Source organism: Mugil cephalus, chromosome 2 (assembly GCF_022458985.1).
Source record: "Mugil cephalus isolate CIBA_MC_2020 chromosome 2, CIBA_Mcephalus_1.1, whole genome shotgun sequence".
Taxonomy (NCBI): Eukaryota; Metazoa; Chordata; class Actinopteri; order Mugiliformes; family Mugilidae; genus Mugil; species Mugil cephalus.
Genome location: NC_061771.1, coordinates 27700957 through 27716012, shown reverse-complemented (window position 1 = coordinate 27716012; position 15056 = coordinate 27700957). Strand labels below are relative to the sequence as shown.

General features: G+C 40.5%; 1 protein-coding gene across 1 annotated transcript; it reads left to right on the top strand.

Annotated features, from left to right (window-relative positions):
* Positions 1-4766: 4766 nt before the first annotated feature.
* Positions 4767-14112, top strand: taf5l (TAF5-like RNA polymerase II, p300/CBP-associated factor (PCAF)-associated factor). Its single transcript, XM_047578462.1, has 5 exons — positions 4767-4917; positions 6695-6836; positions 7022-7126; positions 8812-9593; positions 11587-14112. The coding sequence occupies exons 2-5, from the start codon at positions 6698-6700 to the stop codon at positions 12382-12384; spliced, it is 1824 nt and encodes a 607-aa protein (XP_047434418.1). The 5' UTR covers positions 4767-4917; positions 6695-6697; the 3' UTR covers positions 12385-14112.
* The last annotated feature ends 944 nt before the right edge of the window (positions 14113-15056 follow it).

Below are 15056 nucleotides of genomic sequence, written 5' to 3'. Positions count from 1 at the left end.
GTCAGATATTTTAAATTTGAAGATTGTACAGAAAATAGCGCACACACACACATGCACACACACACACACACACACACACACACACACACATACACACACACCCACCACTTCCTCATAATATCTGCTGACTGGGTGCCCATTTTGACATAAGAAAGTGCAGCGGTTCGCTATCCAGTAAGAGGAAACTAAGTTTTATTATGATATTTTTTTCCACTTGAAACACTGGTTTTGATCAGACGTGATGAAGCCACAACAGAGAAAATAGGTGTCAGGTGTCAAACCTATGGACCACATACCAAATGTGGCCCACAGCATGGATTTACGAATTTTTAAGTGTGAAGATTACATAGAAGACGGCAGATTTTCAGCGAATGTGACTTGCTATTTGTCCACTGTTTTACTAAGAAAAGCGAACAGTACACAACATTGGGACCCAGGACTGAGCAGCAGACAGCAAAGAGAACAAAGTGCGCTAACATTTTCTAAAGGTATAGTTTATCAAATGTAAACATTCTCATAATTTACATGTCCTTCAAATCATCAAAACATCAACACTACAGTTAACATATCTGGACTATAATAAGGAATCGGTGATGGAGTGATGACTTTCAAAGTGTTCTCTGCCAAGATGAGAAGTCCTGATAGTCCAATCTTCATCTCATGTAGAACATCTGGATCACCTGAAGGAAAACTTTACACAGACAAATAGACATGTAAAATAATGTATGTGTTACATGCACAGAATGTGTACAGAATATTATATGTTAATTCATATTTTGGTTCCTCGATCTTAATGTATATTACCGTCTAACTTAAACTACTAACATATGCTTCAACATCTAGACTAACGTTATGTCTGGATTCATACTGTCTGCCGTATTACTTACATTCTTTCCCATTAGCCTGACTAACAAACCGGAGCCTCGCTGGAAGGCTAGCCTCAGGCTAATTCATTAGGCTAATTAGATAGTTAACTTACCAACACCAACTATATAAATAACTTCACTTCCAAATTGACTTAATGGGTGTTCTTCTAGGAGGTTCAACAAATCAGACAACCTTTTTCTTTTGTTTAAAATTAAAGGTTAAAGGTAAGTGTTGTTGTTGTCTGAGCTCTGTCATTAGCGGAGATGCTAGGATAATGATAACAACATACGTGTGTTTTGATCATCTATTATTGCCGTTATTATTATTTCTCGATTGTTTTGCAGTGGTAACGTTATAAATATTAAACTGTTGCTATATCCAGTATTCTGTTTCACAGCTGTCACCCACCCAGTTGTGTCTGAATAGATTAGAATCATTTAGCCTTAATGTGTAATGTCGAACCCTCTCACACCTAACATTGTTTTGAAACAATGTGCAACGCTGTTGACCACATGGTCACAGGAAAACCGCTGCACAAGTTATGAAGAGACATAGCCATCACCTGAGGTTTTTCCAGTCAGATCATAGGGTTTCATTTTTTCTTTTCTTATGGCGTGCTGCGGGTTGCAGAATTAGCAGTATTCCAGTGTGGGTTCAGTGTGTTTTTTCTCATGTCAGGATTTCAGAAACCTCAATTAGTAGACAACCGCACACATAACTGTTAAGGCCTGCGTTTATTTGAGGACAAAGACTGAGAAACATATGGTCACTAGTGTTTACATGCACACTTATAATATGTGTATTATCATATTTCTTGATTATTATATTATTCGAGTGGGTATTTAACATTGTGAGGACCTGAAAACACAACTGATATAACACACACACACACACACACACACACACACACACACACACAGACACCACTTCCTTGTATGTCTGCTGGCTGAGTGTCCATCATGGCGTGAGAAGGTGTAGCGTTTGCTGTCTGGTAAGAGGAAACACTTTAGTATAAACAGACATAATTAATAATAATTTAATAAAAGTCTTGTATTGAAACCGGCAAAAATACAAACGTTTTGGGATTTCTTTCATTAATCATTAATTTTTTCCGCTTGGAACGCTAGCTTTGATCAGACGTGATGAAGCCACAACGGAGAAAAGATTTAAAGCACAGGTGTCAAACCTAAGGTCTCTGGGCCAAAAGTGGCACACGACATGAATTTATGAAGGGTGAAGATTAGATAGAAGACTGCAGTTTTTCAGTGAATATAACGTCTGTTCCTAATTTGTCCACTGTTTCACTAAGTTTTACTGCTGTTTTGTTTATTTAAAATTATCAAACTCAGCCAAAATGTTGTCATTACCTCAGACGAGGACTAGCAGAGAGGCCAAAGCTAGCAGCTAGCGGCCTCTGGCAGCGACCATATGTCACCTGTCACTCAAAGCAGGAACGCCCTTAATTATGCAGAATTTTGAACGTTAATAAAGAATAAATGAATGAGTTAGAGAATAATTTGCTCCCTTTTGCAGTTCCTGATGGACTTCATCGCTCAGACCTGGAAGTTGCCACTTGGGCGAAGCTCGGTATCCTGACTCACGCCATCTTAGTGAGCATTGGAAATGGATTTAACACAGTGTCACTTCCAGCTCAAATTCTGTTTGGGAGACGTGCACACACTGCACAAAGACAGTCCGCAACTCCAACCTCCAAACTTGACAGGTTCTTTATAGAACATTACCTGTTTGATTGTGAAGCTAAGTGTTGTTGTTGTCTTAGCTCTGTCATTAGCGGAGATGCTAGGATAATGATGACAACATACGTGTGTTTTGATCATCTATTATTGTTGTTATTAATATTTCTCAATTGTTTTGCAGTGGTAACGTTATAAATATTAAACTGTTGCTATGTCCAGTATTCTGTTTCACAGCTGTCACCCACCCAGTTGTGTCTGAATACATTAGAATCATTTAGCCTTAATGTGTAATGTCGAACCCTCTCACACCTAACATTGTTTTGAAACAATGTGAAACGCTGTTGACCACATGGTCACGGGAAAAACACGCTGCCACAAGTTTATGAAGAAGCACAAGTAGCCTCATCACCTGAGGTTTTTCCAGTCAGATCATAGGGTTTCATTTTTCTTTTCTTATGGCGTGCTGCGGGTTGCAGAATTAGCAGTATTCCAGTGTGGGTTCAGTTTGTTTTTTGTTTTTTTTCTCATGTCAGGATTTCAGAAACCTCAATTAATAGACAACCGCACACATAACTGGTAAGGCCTGCGTTTATTTGATGACAAAGACTGAGAAACATATGGTCACTAGTTTTTACATGCACACTTATAATAGGCATATTATCATATTGTATCATCAAGAGGAGAGACATGTCTGGGAATATCATGCTGAACTAAGTGGTAAAGAAGGCTTGAGTGTTGCTTTTTTTGAAAACTCAAAAACATGGATGTCAGTGTTTTTAAAATGCCTCTTTTATTTGTAGATGATACCTCTTGGACATTTTTTGTATGTGAAATTACAAAAGATGTTTGTTTTTAATGGATGCAATACATTATTTTTTACATTTTACACTGATCTTTGCTGTGTTCTTATTACTTTTATTTGACCACACAGTGACCACACAGCTTTGAAAAACACACAAACCTTAAAAAACAACTTCCTACTTACAAGATTAAAAAAAAAAAAAAAAAAAATTAAGCTTCAAACGTTGAGTGTCAACCTTTCAAAAATAATTTGCTTAGCAAAGAATTATGCGTTAGATAGACAGAGAGACAGATTACTTTATTCATCCCTGAAGGGAAATTAGGTAATCAAAGTTATTTATCAAAGCATTGGAGTCATTCAGATATTTAAAGTTTCTATTCTATATTACCTTTTTTCCCCTCGAAATTTAGCTTCTTTTCCTACAGAATAATATTCAACGCACACAATTCAGTTTATTTATTTATATATTTGATTTTTAATTATTTTATATAACTCTCAATGTTCTCAGTGCGGCTGTACAACAACACACCTTCCAGTAACGGATAACTCTGTTATTATTGTTAATTAATATTATTGCACATTATAAATTCTTATTAATCCTATATAATATATATTTACTTATGTCTCTATTTGTTTTTCGTGGGCTAATTATGTACATTTCTTCCTCAAACTATTTTATTGTATTTTAATCATATTTCTTTCTTTGTTTTTACATGTGGTTACACGTATTTTTAGTCTAAATCTAACAACAAGTACTTTTATAAAATATTCTACTATTCTCACGTTATTTGTATGTATGTGAATGTGATATTTTGGTTTGATTTTGTTGGATTTTGAACGGAAAGAAACGATCCAGAAATCTGCCATCTGTCAGTTTAGCCTTGTGCTACTGTCAAGAGGAGTCAGGCAGAAATAGCCGATCAACGATAACCATAAGCATGGCTATATTTGGTATCAATACGATACCAAGAAAATACAGTGAAAGTATCGCCGATACCGATTCTTTTTTTTCTTCTTCACATAATTAAGGCGGATGCACCGTCAATATCAATCAATCTGAATTAATTCCCATGACATTTAAGTGTGTTTGTGTTTGTTGCCTTTTGAATTATTAACCAGTTACAATAAAGTGCAGAATTTGGGCAAAATTCATAATAGAAAATACTTTCTTGTAACAATAATTGTGCTGACAATAAAAAACACGAAATTACCACACGAATTTACCAATGGAAATAAATTATTTTTCAGGCAGTGTTCATAGACTACAATACAAGTCTAAGACTAAACTAAAACTACAAAATTATCACTTAAGTCGTACAAGAGAGAAACTGAAACTTAAGTATCGATCTGATTACGTTGCTATCACTAGTATCGATATGTGCGTTGGTGTCGATATTGGGATCGATCCGCCCACCACTAGAGAGCGGCGAGTCGTTAGCCTCGTTAGCCTAGCGTGGTTAGATGGGGGCTAAGCTGGGAGCTGCGTTTGAAATTTGACCAGCAACTGGATTCAAATTGCCCGAAGAGGAAAAACAACAACGATATGCAGCAGTGAGTGAATCAGTTCCGCTAAAGGTTTTTTGAAGCCGCCAGCGCCCGTTGCTAGCAGGTCGCTAAGTTAGCCGGTTAGCTCGGCGCTTGCATCCTCTAAATGTGCGCACCTGACAGCTTCAGGACTGGATTCATCCGCCACTTTAGGTGTTTTAAACTTAAACAGTAGCTGGCATTAACAATTAAAAAGACATCATTGTGTTTTTTTTGTTTGTTTGTTTAAGCAAACTAGCTGTATTTTGCTAGCTTAGGGAGGATGCTGTGCTCAGGAGAGTTGGTTTTGTCTTTGCAGTGACAGAAATGCAACTTTACAAGTTGTAACCAGCAATTTAAAAAAATAAAAAACAAAAAAAAAAACTTTTATTTGTTTGTCCGAAGATTAGGACGAGAATAAATGACATGCAAGTGTCTCCACTAACATTTTCTCCCCACAGGGTTGTGTCCTCAGCCTCATCCTCTACACCAGGGGTGTCAAACTCGTTTTAGTTTGGAGGGGTTTGGGGGGGGGGGGGGGGGGGGGCTTTATGTTACAGCCCAATTGATCTTAAGTGGACCGGACCAGTAACACAGCAGCATAATAACCTATAAGCATCGACAACTGCAGACGTTTTCCATTTGTTTCAGTGCAAAGAAGAACAAGTAAATTATGGGAATGGGTTGTACAACGGCAACACCATGCTCAAGTTTGCAGACTCCACCGCGGTGATGGGGGGCATCTACCAGGAGGGAGGTGGCCAGGTCTGGTCTGGTCTGGTCTGGTGTGGCATGGAAGGAGAGGAGTCCTCATCTGCCACTGTTTATCTAGGAGCTTAAAGCTTAAAGTAACCGGGGGTCCACATCACCGAAGACCTCGCCTGGACACTGAACACCACACAGCTGGATAAGAAGGCTCAACGGTGGCTTAGATTCCTGAGGATGCTCCGGACGTCCGGTATATCACCTGAGATCCTTCTTTAGCTGCGTCGTTCCGGGCATCTCAACCAGCTGCATCACCGTACGGCTGTGGACCGAAAACACCTGCCACCAGACAGTGGTGAAGACACCAGACGTCCTCTGCCCTCTTTGAAGAGCATCTACCAGCGTGGGATTCATCGCTGAGGACCCCACTCACCCCCAACACAGACTGTTCATACTCCTAAACTCAGACCGGAGGGACGGGAGGGTGACATGTCTTCATGGACCTGGAGACTGAAGAAGTTTCACTTTTCCCACACTGCCACTGGACTCCTAAACAGCTGACAGGCGTCTACAGTCATGGACTTCTCGTGTCAATCAATGCACCGTTCACAGCTCAGTTCATTGGTTCGACTTAAGGGCAGGAAAAATATCAATATGGCAATACAACCCAAAACTTTTTCTTCCGATATAATATCGATTTTCAGCGTCTTAATATCGGTTTTAAATGATAAGTCATGTTTTGGACCTTGAATGAGTGGATTAATATTGTTTTATTTTGTCCAATGAATAATCACTGTCATCGTATCTACATATATGCAACTTGCATTTTAAGCTGCATTTAAATTTATCAGTGAACTATGTTGTAGTAATATTGCAATGTTATAGTATCACAATAATGTATCACATCATGACTCAAGTATCGTGATACCTATCGTGAAGTTAGTTAGACTAATTGATATTTGCACTATTTTTATAATTTTGTATCTTTTTATATTTTATAGATGTTTTACATTAGTAGGTATTCATAGGTGTGGATGGCAAAAGAAACAGGTTTCCACACTGTGGACGTGACGATAAACTCTTGCGTTGTGCCCGTCAGGTCATGAAGCGGGTTCGCAACGATCAGATCCAGTACGCCGTGGCTCAGTACCTGAAGAGGAGGCAGTATGTGGACACCGACGCCTCCCTGAAAGGAGCCAAGCTGTTCCAGTCGGCCGAGGAGATGGCGGCCAGCCTCACAGGCAAGAAGTTAAAAAAATAAAATACCGCGTGCAAACACTGGACATTAAAATGCTGCTTGTACTTCAACCACACCTCTATTCATGACATATTTAACACTGAGGTTGTTCCGCTGCTAAATAATGTTTTGCTTTATCTCACATGTTCATATTTTTACCCTTCATTTCCTCTGACTCTCCCCGAGCAGTTCAGACGGAGTCGGGCTGCACCAACGTCGTCTCTGCGGCGCCCTGTCAGTCGGACCCTCTGCAGTACGAGACCCAGTACTCCAGGCTGCGCTCCTTCCTCTCGGGTACGACGTCCACCTCCACAAAGTCTTTATGCATTCACAGTGACGCTTAAAAGGTTTTTTTTTTTTTTACACGCTCCAGAAGATTCTGCATAAAATTGACTCAAAACATCAGAAGATTTTCATGCAAGTCCTCAAAGTAGATAATTAGAAAACATTTATTTGTCTCACAGTGGGGATGTTGCAGTTTTAAGCAGCATAGATAAGGACAGAAAAATAACAAGCATAAAGAGTGGACGGTGTAAAAGATAAATAATAAGATAAAAAAAAAAACTTTAAGCCACTCAGATGCTCCTTGTTTTCTGAATTAAAACCCAAGACAGACAAGTCTTCCAGTTAAACACGGTCACCTGCAGACGCAGAGCTTGGTTCCTACGTTAAAGTGATGAGCGCTAATTGGCTCCTATAAAAATAATAGGATAAAAAATAGAAGAAGTATATTGGCCACACGTTTGAATGCAACTTCTTGGTCCAGACACAGGCAGCGTGAAGCAACTTCAGTGTCGCCATTAGTTCTTTGACTTCCCTTTAGTGCGTCCGTCCCTTAGTTAATGGACTTTTGTGACCATGATTTCATAATAGTGTCACTTTTAACCCTTATTCCCTCCTCCTCTCGACGGCCGTGGCTGCCTCTACAAATGATTGATTAAGCCATATTTCAGAATTGGCTTCAGTAATAAGGAAGTTCTCGCTCTTTTAGCTCATGAACTCAGGACGAAATCAGGACGCTGAAGAGACTGTGTCGGAAACTTGGACAAACTTGGAGGAGGAGGCCACATTCACACAAAATGAAATAGCTGGAACTGGGCAGACGCAGGGACATCGGTGGTTGCACCTGCGAACAATCCAGAGAGGACATGTTGTGAAGCAAGATACAGTGAAACAATTGATCAAGTTGCTTGATCCGGTCGGTGTGAAGCTCAGACAGATGCAGACATTACCTCAACAAAGGCCCTAACGCCTGACTTTTTTTCTTTTTTTTTAATTGGCCGGCCCTAATACTCCTTCATAAACTTCAAACCTGCTCAAAACTCCCAAAATGTCAAGAGTTTTCATGATTTTAACCCTTTAAATGCCAGTCTGGAAATACAAAGTTTTAAATGCTTTTTATAAAAAAAAAGACAAAATGAATTCTTTTTCATAAAATAAACAGTGGGACGATGAGGCTTTGGTCGTAATGCGGAGTCTTGGATATGTCAAATAAAATAAAATAGCAATAAAACTGATTTGATTGCATCATTATTTTTATGTAGTGTCAGATTAAAAGTTTGGCCCCGTCGTGGCAAAAATGTACAAAAAAACTGCCATAAAATCTTCATAAATCAATTTTTTTTCAGCTTTTTTCCATAAAACAACTTCAGACCTGCTCACAAATACAAAATACAAAAACTAAACTGAAATCTAATGCTTGTGCATGTTTGTTGAGTCTGAATTGAATTAATTTCAAGGCCAAACTACTCAGTTCTGAATTCTACCAGTGAACGAAGAATAAATGAACCAACATAATTCCAGTTCCAGTTGTTTCATTGGCTTCTCTTCGTCTACTTTCAGGACTTGTGTGATGTTTTTTTTTGCAGAAGAACGTAGGAACGTCTGTAGGAAGCCGGTCCTTTTCAGCAGCGCTGTTACATATAAAGGTCCTTTCTGGTTTCTGTCTGACAACATGTTCCACTTCCCCTCCCAACTAGAAACAGAAATATCCTGGGCGAAGGAGGTGAGCTCCATCCTCTATCCGCTCTTCGTCTACCTCCACCTGGACATGGTGCGCTGCGGCCTGAAGGGGGCGGTGGATGGTTTCTACAGTCGTTTCCACGGCGCCTTCCTCCAGGACAGCGAGCAGCGCGCCACCATAGAGCAGCTGCGCCACGTCCTCAGCGCTCAGGACGTCGCGGGCAACCCCAAGCTGAGCGCTTTCCTGGAGCACAAGTACGTGGTTCACCTGACGGAGCCGGCCTACGGCTACCTGCTGCGTTACCTGCAGAGCGACGACAACAGCGCCCTCTGCAGGGCGCTCAGCGCGCACCTGCAGGTGGAGGTCACGGCCTCGAGGCGCACGGACTACCAGCTGTACGGGGCGGCCGGCGGCGCCGCGACCGCCCCGAACTCCACCTCCACCTCCACCTCGTCCTCCTCCTGGGCGGGCGTGGACGGGGGGGCCGAGGGCGGGGACGGGGTGGAGGTCCCTGCGGGGATCCCGCAGAGCGAGGCGGCTCTGGAGGCCCTTCAGGACTGCATCAAGAAAGTCCGCGAGGGGCCGCCGTCGCTCACCACCGTCTGCTTTTACGCCTTCCACCACACGGAGCAGATGCTGAACACGGCCGAGGTGTCGGCCGACAGCCGGCTGCTGGCCGCCGGCTTCGACAGCTCCACCGTGAAGCTGTGGAGCCTCCGAGCCAGGAAGCTGAAAGCCAAACCCCACCAGGCCGACGTGTCGCGCATCCACCTGGCGTGTGACGTGCTGGAGGAGGACGTAAGTCTCCTCGCTTTGTTACGACTTAAACTCGTTTTTCTCTTTAGAAAACTACATTTTTACTGAACAGGGTACGATTTTTAACTTCTCCAGTTGATTATTTGCATAAATACAATCATTTTTTTTCTATGAGTTTATATTAAAATATGCAACTGAGGAGTTACACACATATGCACACAACTGTCCAGAAAAGAAATCTCAATAATGGTTAAAGTTTTATTTTGTTAACATATTAGATTTCCAGGTATTTACACAGTGAATTTTCAGTATCTCTTTTTATCACAAAATACTATCAACAGTCCAAAGAAATGAATTTTCACCGTGTTTTTAGGAGTAAAATGTTCTGTAAATCAGACTGAATGAAGTATGAAACATTTTCTCTGTAAATACCTGCAGAATGTAGTTAGGAATAAAATAAAGGTGTGTGTAAGTGCTACTGAAGTGGAGATTTCTGGTCAGAGTGTGAAGAAAAGTAGTAAAGAAGTTAAGTTTTTACGTTGTAAAATCACGTGTACAAACCAAATCTACTCAAACCCTTAAAAAACACATCATATAATCATATCAACGTATTTATTATTAAAATACCAGATGAAGTTTTCAGTACGTTCATTAGTGTGACTTCCGCTCTCTTCTCCTTCATCGGCCTTTTCTTTGACTTTTCTTGCTAAAGTTTGAGCTGTAAGTTTCTTCTTAGAGAAGATCGGGTCCAGGTCCAGCTCAGGTCTTTCTGGGTGGAGTCTCCATGTCCATGTCCATGTCTGTCCCCCGCCCCCAAACACATGCTCATTGTTAGGTCCAAACTGATGGGGATGAGATGAGATTAAAGTTATTTCAGAGTCATTTCAGTTATAAAACCTGACTGTACTTTTTTATTTTTTATTGATCAGACAAATATGATAATAATAATAACAGTGAAATAATAAAATAAAACACAAACAAGGATCAAACTAGACCTACAACACAAAAAACATAAACCCACAAAACAAATCACAAAACAAAACCACAACAGTCTAGAAAGTCTGCATCGCATACACAACCTGTACCTGAACCTTAAAAGGATTATGTAGAAGTAAGTGATATCAGATTTCCAGAGGTTTATCCCGTTATAATATTAATAATAATTGGTGTTTTGACATTTGAACGTTATCTGGTCATAATCCCTAAACACACTCGTATCACATATGCACCAGAGTTCCCTCCTTTCTGTTCCATCTCCAGCATAAATCACTGCTTCTATTTAATATCTTATAACAAGTGAGTTGTGTCTGTGTTTCACGTGAACCATGATGCACAAAGTTTTTTTTTTTTTTTTCCCCAATCATTATCTCCTGAGCCAGGTCCATATCCCAACAAGCTTTAAGGCCGTCCAGTTTTGGCCCTTGTGTAATAAATTGGTAGAATTTTTTGATGCTCCTCTGTTTTTATTATTCTTATGTGCTGAATGTTTTCTCTGTTTGAGAGAATGTGATGTCTAATTTGTAGAAATCTCCAGAATTACACAGATTAATCGACCGTACTTTTAAACGTCATCGCCTCCTCTCAAGATAGATCACTTTTATCAATCCCCTTTAGGGAATTATTTTTGTTAAAGAATCTCAGGATAACAAAGAACATACGTGAACGAGACACAAACATAGAAATAAGAGTCAAAATAACAAGATAATAATAAGAAGAATTACAAAAGAAATGTACCGTCCTATTGGCGTGGAATATACAGATGTGACATATATAGACGTTTTAAAGTGTCTCAGTCCCAAAGTGTCTCCGCAGACATCTTCAAACATAGAAATAAGAGTCAAAATAACAATAAAATAAAGTAAAATAACAAAAAATAGTCGTAAAAAAATAGAAGTAAGAATTACAAAAGAAATGTACCGTCCTATTGACCTGGAATATACAGATGTGACATATATAGACGTTTTAAAGTGTCTCAGTCCCAAAGTGTCTCCGCAGACAATCTTCAGTTTATTTCTGTTCTGCCGTGTGTCCTCAGGTGGACGAGGAGGACGGCTCCGGTAGCGAGATAAAGACCCTGCGAGGTCACAGCGGCCCGGTGTTTCGCACGGCCTTCCTGACGGACAGCTCGGGCCTGCTGTCCTGCTCCGAGGACACCACCATCCGCTACTGGGACCTGGGCAGCTTCACCAACACGGCGCTGTACCAGGGCCACGCCTACCCGGTGTGGGACGTGGACGTCAGCCCCTGCAGCCTCTACTTCGCCAGCAGCTCCCACGACCGCACCGCCCGCCTCTGGACGTTCTCCCGCACCTACCCCCTGCGCCTCTACGCGGGGCACCTCGCGGACGTGGACTGCATCAAGTTCCACCCAAACTCCAACTACCTGGCCACGGGCTCCACGGACAAGACCGTGCGGCTGTGGAGCACCCAGCAGGGGGCGTCGGTTCGCCTCTTCACCGGCCACCGCGGCCCCGTGCTGTCGCTGGCTTTCTCCCCCAACGGGAAGTATTTGGCCTCGGCCGGGGAGGACCAGCGCGTCAAGCTGTGGGATCTGGCCTCGGGGACTCTGTTCAAAGACCTGCGGGGACACACGGACAGCGTCACCAGCCTGTCCTTCAGCCCGGACAGCAGCCTGGTGGCCTCGTCCTCTATAGACAACTCAGTCCGGGTGTGGGACATCCGCAACTCCCACTGCGGGACGCCGGCCGACGGCTCGTCCGGCGAGCTGGTGGGACAGTACACGGGAAACACCAGCAACGTCCTCAACGTCCAGTTCATGGCCTGCAACCTGCTGCTGGTGACGGGGACGGCACAAGAGAAGACGGAGCAGTGACCACGGCGGCCGCCTCCGCCCTTATTTATGTTTCAGGGGAAAAAAAAAAACACTTGAACGTGTCCATGTTTTGTCACTTTTTGTTTTTCTTTTTTTATTGAAGCTCTGGTCTTTGTTCTCCTCGTTTAATTCTCGGTGTAGACAAAGTTAAATATGTTTAGTTCCTCTTCTTCAGAAGCTTTTCTTAGGTTTATTATTTACCAAAGCATGTTCATTAGACGTCAGTATTAAAGAAAGCATCAGTCCCTCATGTTACTGGGTTAAAGAAAATAAAAACAAGATGTTCCCATGCGTTATTAATTAAGTAAGTAATTAATCGACATGTGAACTGAAGGACGACAGGATTTAATAAAAAGTAACAGCGACACATAAAAGATGAGAAACTAGAAGCAAACTGTATAATCTCTAGTTACTAGTTGGAAATCTCTCTAAATGATGTAAATCTAATCAAACTGGGATCACGAATTAACTCAGGATCTCGCAGCTAAAGCAGCATTTATAATTTATGATGATGTTAAACACAATGTTTTGGTGACATCCATCAGTTCGTCGAAACACAGACTAGTGTCGTGGCCTAAACTGGCTCCTGTGTGCAGAATATTTCCTGGTGTGTGCGAGTTGTACCTTCTCCTACACACAATGTGTGTTGCAAGCACGGTTTGAGAAACACAACGTTGGAATCAGAGTCAGATCAGAAGAATAACGTCAAGAATAAATGAATAAATAAATGAACAAATAAAAGGTCCAGGATACGTTGGCTTAGCTTGGAATAAAAATAAAGACTCTTAACCTCCTGAGACCGAAGCATTTGTTCGGAATTCATCTTAATTTCTTTAAGATGCAATTAATATCTTCAGGTATCTGGGATTAGTATAAAAACAAATAAAAATAAGAGTCGTCTTTGAACTGGACGTAGTTTTTGAAAGAAATGATGTGGACACAGGGTTTATTATTACACTGTATATTACAATTAAACCAAAACATAAAACTGGAAACGATGAAATCCCAACGTCCTCAAACGAGTACGTGTTAATTTGTTAAATTTTCATGTCGTATCAAACTAGAAAATTTAATTATAATAAATAAACAAGTGAACTGACCCTTCGCTAACGAGACTAAAGTGTCTCCTCATGAGGACAACGGGTCTAAATGAAGCAGAATAAACTGCAACCGACCTAAAACCTAATGTCCACACACGAGGACCCTGGGTTTCAGGAGGTTAAAATTTAATTTTACTTTAAACCTTTGTTGAGAAGTTGAGAATTTATCACGTTTCTAACATTATTTCCCATATTTTGAGACTTGCCTGGTCTCGGGTCGCGATGCGTTTTGACTTTTGACATGAAAACAGGAAGTTGCCGGTATTATCTGTCACGTTATGGACGGACTGGTTCATCTGGGATTAAAATTAAAATAAAGAATGTGATGAGTATTGTGGCTGTAAACGGAGATTAAACTGGTTTTACATGGACGTTTCTATCCCGTCATGACTCAGCGTCATTCCCTGTTCAATGATCCCAAATAGTGTAAATATAGTTTATTTTTGTAAAACTTCCAGAAAGGTTGAAATATAAAAACTTAAAGCTCATTTGTTCCTGGTTAGTTTTCCTCCGAAGCTTCTTTTTTTCTTTGTTTTTCTTTTTAACAAGCATTTCATTCATAAATTCATCCTTTCTGTTCGTCTGTGATAAAGAAGAAATAAATAAATAAATAAGTGGATTTATCAGAGTGAGTGCGTCGGCTGTTGTTTTATTCTGTGTCTGTTGTGACTGTTTTTGTCCTGATGGAGGTCGACACACGTATGAACTATGAGAAGCATCCGGAGACGGAGGACAGCAGGAATGTGGACGTACACGCGGGTGATGATGTGCTGTCGTTTGACTTGTCCCCGTGTGTGGACGTTTGTTCTTCCCTCTACATTCTTCTCTCCACGTCTGAAGTCGTTCTCGTTCAGTCCGTTTGTTTGGGATCTTCATGCAGTTTGTTTTGTGTATTTATTTATTTATTTATTTGATCGATTTATTTCATTTTGACCAGTTTCCATCTCTTTGTGTTTGTTTTGCGTATTTATTTATTTCATTTCTATTGTATTTTCTATATCTTTTTTTATAAAATAACTTCAATTTGCATGTTGTTGCTATTTATTTATTTATTCATTTATTCCTAAATCATCTTTTTTTTTGACAGATTTAGTCTCTTTGTGACACTTGTGGTTGTTTTAGTCATTCCTGTCAACTTTTTGTGTATTTCTATTGTATTTCTTCTTCTTCAGAAATCTAATATTAATATTATCTATTTATGTATTTATAGGAAATGATCATCTGTGACTCTGGCATTATTTTGCATCTTCTTGCAGGAGTTTTGTGTATTTCTTTATTCATAATTTGCCTTTTTTTATTATTTTGTATCTATTTATGATCATTTGTGTCTTTTGTTGTTCACATTTCATCTTTTTAGACAGATTTTGTTCCAATTTTGTGCCTCTTTGTGGTTGTTTGTCTTAACTTTTCGTTCATTTTCAATTTCCCTGTGTTTTGTGTGTCTCTTTATGATCATGTGTGCCTCCCTGACTTCATTTTGCATCTTCTTGCTGTTCTTTTGTGTATTTATTCATTCATAACTCATCTTTTTAGACAGATTTAGTCTGAATTATGTGTCTCTTTCTGGTTGTT